The 5,532-nt window shown below is 31.8% G+C and overlaps 1 protein-coding gene across 1 annotated transcript; it reads right to left on the bottom strand.

Moving 5' to 3' along the window:
• Positions 1–552: 552 nt before the first annotated feature.
• LOC143076963 (low affinity immunoglobulin epsilon Fc receptor-like) lies at positions 553–5,036 on the bottom strand. Its single transcript, XM_076252859.1, has 4 exons — positions 4,923–5,036; positions 3,918–4,014; positions 1,795–2,005; positions 553–643 (listed from the first exon to the last, which is right to left on the bottom strand). The coding sequence occupies exons 1-4, from the start codon at positions 5,034–5,036 to the stop codon at positions 610–612; spliced, it is 456 nt and encodes a 151-aa protein (XP_076108974.1). The 3' UTR covers positions 553–609.
• Between the last annotated feature and the right edge of the window lie 496 nt (positions 5,037–5,532).

Here is a 5,532-nt window from a genome sequence, read left to right on the forward strand (position 1 = left end):
ATTTTGCGGTGATTATAAAAAGACTAAATACTATAACCAAGGTTGTTTTCATGAAAAGAGCCATTTGTTTTACTGTTTGAACTCTTTATGGATTAAAATATATGGATTACATTTGACCAGAAACTCGTTTTAATTGATTTTATTTACTCCCTCGTTTCACTCCTCCGAAAATATAAATGTTGTCTTAACTATATATCGTAGAAAAAATATTAAACACAGTATAGGGTTGTGCGTTCGCAACAAGATCACCTTTTGATTCAACATGTTCAACATAAATGTATACTATAGTCATACATAAATGAATCAATATTTACCATACACAAGTCGAATAGAAACGATAAGGTTACATATGAAAAAGGCGGGAGGGTTGGGAATAGTATACCAAACTAACCTGGTCTTACTACCTTGTAACGAGCGTCACATTGGTCAAACACACCTCAAATCTTCCTTATATACTTACTGCCAAAATAGTCCGTGCAGAAAGAAATTCAATGGGTAATACCCCATCTCATACAACTATAGAAAGACCGTTATATATATAAAACAGAGCCGTAAAGAAATGTATTTATTGATAACAAAATGTCTTTCTCAATCGGTCTTATTTGACATTTATCCAATAATACCTGGTTTCAATCCAAGAGCACTGAAAAAGAAGAAAAAAAAAAGATGAGACAACTACGTATAACACATCATATTTTGAACTTGTATTATGCTTTCAATTTGCAGTAGCAGAATTAATTGTTGAAATAGCATTTTGAGTTATGGAATATCGCAATGTATATATGGATTCACATCGTTTCTAGAATTCTAACAGATATGAATATATTTTCTGTTTGGATATTTTTGCCGAAATCATAAAACATTGAAAAGAAAGATTATATATCCTTCATGTAAATAAAGACAACAGTAGTATACCGCTGTTCGAAATTCAGAAGTCGATTGAGAAAAAAACCCACATTAAAATGTAAAAGTTTGATTCAAAATTAACGTTTAAAGCACAGTTTTTTTTATTCATGTTGGGTTTTCTGCTTTCCTGCGTTTGTATTAAGATTTGGATTTGCAATATATGTATATTTTTTAAAATCAACTTGCAGAAATTTAATTGAACATGATATTTCATTTTTATCTAAATCTTTGATTTGCCCATCTATGTTCCAACATTTACTGTGTGAAATACACGAGTAAAAACTTACACACAAAAATTGGGCTATCAAGGGCAAATCGTCGTAATGGATTGCACTTACCATGACGACAGAGAAAATAAATGAAATGATGCTTTTTTTCATATGCGTTATATTCATTCTTGTGCGAATGGCGCTTTGTTAAATGAGCAACTGTGTCAAATCAAACAAGATGTCTGCACATCATAATTAATTTGTTGATGAGGGCTTTTGGCAGTTGATTTGTCTATGCTGGTCGACGCGACAAGGGAGTACTCTTTGATAAGAAGGATACATCTAGTTCCCAACTATTCGTATCCCCTTTAAAATGACTTGCTCTAAAACCTGTCCTACCGAAAAGAAGGAGTTGATTCCAGCCAAATGTAGACTCGAACAAACAAAATACTTTGACATCGCATATTCATTATGACACATCTGCCATGACATACCGGAATATTGTGTATATTTTTTCTAATTCATAAAGTGTTTCTTTTTCGCATATGAATTGAATTAAATAAGACTTACAAGGTGCATCATTCCACTGCAATTCGTCTCACCTCGGCCGATTCCGTAGGAGAGTAGCGGATTCTACCGAGGATTGCCGAAGTATTTCTAAAAGAAGGGAAACACTTGCCTTTTTTCGCATATGAATTGAATTAAAAATGTTTTACAAGGTGCATCATTCCACTGCCAGTTATGGACACCAGACAATTCTAAACAATCTTCCTCAACAAGATAATTATTTGGTTCAGCAGGGTACCAATCGGTATAATCCAAATCACTGTCGTCTGCTGACCATACCCAGCTTCCTTCAGTTACGTCATCTCGTGCTCCTAACCAAAAATCTAAAACAATAAGATTTTGCATAACTTGTAACACACTTGTATACATCAAATTCAGTATTCTTTTTTTGCTACTATTTGGAAGAGTCTCAAATTTTTGAAAATCATCCCGAGTCAATTATTTTTAATACATATCTCTGATTTATCACTTTGTGCATGAATGACACGTTTCGTAAATATGAAAACTCATGCACTACAAAACAAAATGTCTTGATGTCAAGGCAAAAATAAAATTTTCTGTCAAGTAGTATTGTCATTTTGGCGATATTTGTTAACATAGCCATATAAGCGGGAGGTTTGGCTAGCCATGAAACCAGGTTCAACCCACATTTTTTTTCTTAAAATGTCCTGAACCAAGTCAGGAATATGGCATTTCTTATCAAATACTCGTTTATATGTATGACGGCGTTTGTTTTTATTGCACTGTGTTCCTGTTGTTTCGTTGTTTTCCTCTTATATTTGATGTATTTCCTCAGTTTTAGTTTGTAACCCGGATTTGTATTCTCTCAATCGATTTATGACTTTCGAACAGCGGTATACTACTGTTGCCTTATTTAGTTTGTTATTCGGATTTGTTTTCTCTCAATCGATTTATGACTTATTAACAGCGGTATACTAATGTTGCCTTTATTTGAGCGTGGTTTATTTACTGTCATATGATTTCATATACCTTTAAGTACTTAAAAGTTCTCTGTAGGTCATAACACAATTGAAATAATATACCCTGTTTTGAATAAAAAACATCTACTTATTTCTCATGAATTTCCCTTGGAATAATAAACACTGTCTCCTATTCAATATCAGATGCGTCGAAGAAAAACTAACAACGCCATTATGATATCAAAGACATTATGCGATAAAAAGACGAACAAGTGCATCATACACTACATAGAAAACTAAAGATAGAGCAACATGACAGGACAAAAACAATAAGGCCCATCCTTAGGTAAGAAAAATATAGGTCACAATAACACATTAATTAAAGTAAACATTCAAATCTAAAAGAACTGACGTAAGACTTTATCAACTAAACGAATAAAGGGAAAGAATTAACATGACTTGGTACAGTCTTTTTCGAAGAAAATGGTCGGTTAAAGCCTGGTTTTATAGATAGCGAAACTCCCCATTTGTATTGTAATTGATTATATTAGCAAAATTGAGTGATCAACCCAAATATACATTATAGGTTAATGTGGTAATGTTTGGGATCCAGCAAACTTACATTTATTATAAAAACCAAGTCATATTAGATCTTTTATTATTATTATTATAAATTCCGGATACGTTTTGGAGTATAACAGCCAGCGACCGTATTCGATAATACGACTTTGATCTGAAAATGTGTATTTCTCATCAAGAGGTATACTTTAAATTAATTGGACATCAAACACATCTTGCAGAATAGATGCATATATAATTTTTCAAACATTTAACTGTCACCGTCATAAAAATAGTATACAGTTCTTTGCTGCTATAACATAATAATTATAGGTTATCATCTGAAAATGGTCCATTCATAAGATGTCGAATTATTCGGGTTTTCAGCACCAAGCAAAGATAAAAATGTCCTTAATCTCATTTGAGTCTTAATTGTTGGTATTTGGGTTTTGAATAATCTTCAACATCGCATTGCAATTTGACTTCAATCTGATTCGGTACCACCGGTGAGTTTAATGGAGTCAAAACGTTTGTACCGAATCATAAGCATTTTTACTTTGATGAATTTTTCAAAACTTCAGTTTTCACGTTTTTTTTTATACACAAACTGGAATAACCAATTATACCGCTTATTTTAAGCTGATAATAATAAACACACTGCAAACCAATCAATAATGTCAAATTGCGCCTTTCAGTTGTTATATATAAGCAAATTAATCATTCCCCGTTTGGCCCCTTCAGAGAGAAACATACATACGTGTACCCAAAGCACGTGCAGTAGTCTTAAGAAACGTTTCTTCATCATCTACAGTTTCAACTTTAACAAGATCAGCATGATGAGATAGACAAGAACTCTGAAAAAATATTTCGATTGAATCATTTTACATATTTTTATAAGAGGAGTGTTGTAATTAGTTATCAAGGGCACCAGAATTATAATTTAATTTCGTCTAAAATGCATTACATTTTGTATAGATAATCTTTTAACTTCTACATTGCGTTAGGTGAGTTTTAGTTTGAAACCCGGATTTGTTTTTATCTCAATTGATTTATGAATTTCGAATAGCGGTATATCACTGTTGCCTTTATTTGAGACAGTGGTGTAAAATCAAACCATACGAACAAACTGTTAAAATAAGTAGCAATATGCTTAACTCTAAAGATTGCTACGAGGCACACAAACAACTATGATAAAGCAATAGGTTCTTGTTGTTCAATACTTTTCTGATTAGTTTTTTTTGTTGTTGTTTCATCTGTTCACCATGGTGTTGGATAGTTTTTTTTTTTTTAAATTAAATGAATATATGATGGCTACGATATTTTTTTTTTTAAATCAAGAATCACGCGTCATACATACTGAAATAATTTTGATCATCAAATTGTAATAATTATTATTTTTATCAAAATGAAAAGTACAAATTTTGTAACATTATGAATTGGTTTATCTAGAAATTTTTCGAAAAAACTAAGGATTTTCTTATTCCAGGAAAAGATTACATTAGCTGTATTTGGCACAACATTTTTGGAATTTTTGGTCATCAATGCTCTTCAACCTTGTACTTGTTTGGCTCTATAACTATATTGACCTCAGCGTCAATGATATGTCTTATGGAGACGAAACGAGCGTCTAGCGTATTAAGTTATAATCCTGGTACCTTTGTTTAACTATCATCCATAAACGGTTTTTAAACGTTTTCGCTTTGTATAAATGACATTTAAACAATTACCAGCATGTTGTGGTGACATAACAATAAATGCTTACCGATGCCTGATACCAATTTAATGTATCGTTGCCAAATAAATAACACGAGTTCTGAAAATGTATCCATCCTGTATGACAATCACGGTTTATACAAGCTGAAAATAAACATAACATTCAGTTTTTCTCAAGGCATTAAATCAGCAGTGTTTGCGGAGCTATATTCCAACAAGCTTATTTTGTCAAGTGTTCACACAATGATAACTGTATTAACATCTTATTTTGAATATTTGCTTTTCTCACCATAAAACGCCTTCCATTGCCATTATATGTATAACAAACACTAAATCAAGACATCAAATGCAATTGTAAATAAATCACAAAAATAATGAACTCAGAGGAAAATCAAATCGGAAAGTTCCTAATCACATGACAAAATCAAATGACAAAACTCATAAAAAACGACTGGACAACAACTGTTATATTCCTGACTTGGTACAGGCATTTTCAAATGTAGAAAATGATGGATTAATATTCTTTTACTAGATTTTAGTGACCATTGATTGGAAATTGTGCAAAATTCAAATACACAAATAAATTCTAATGAATAATGTAAGACAATTCCTGCCCAAACTTAGTAAAGTTTAAATATAATGCTAGCTTCTTTTCATTA

Source organism: Mytilus galloprovincialis, chromosome 5 (genome assembly GCF_965363235.1).
Source record: "Mytilus galloprovincialis chromosome 5, xbMytGall1.hap1.1, whole genome shotgun sequence".
Taxonomy (NCBI): domain Eukaryota; kingdom Metazoa; phylum Mollusca; class Bivalvia; order Mytilida; family Mytilidae; genus Mytilus; species Mytilus galloprovincialis.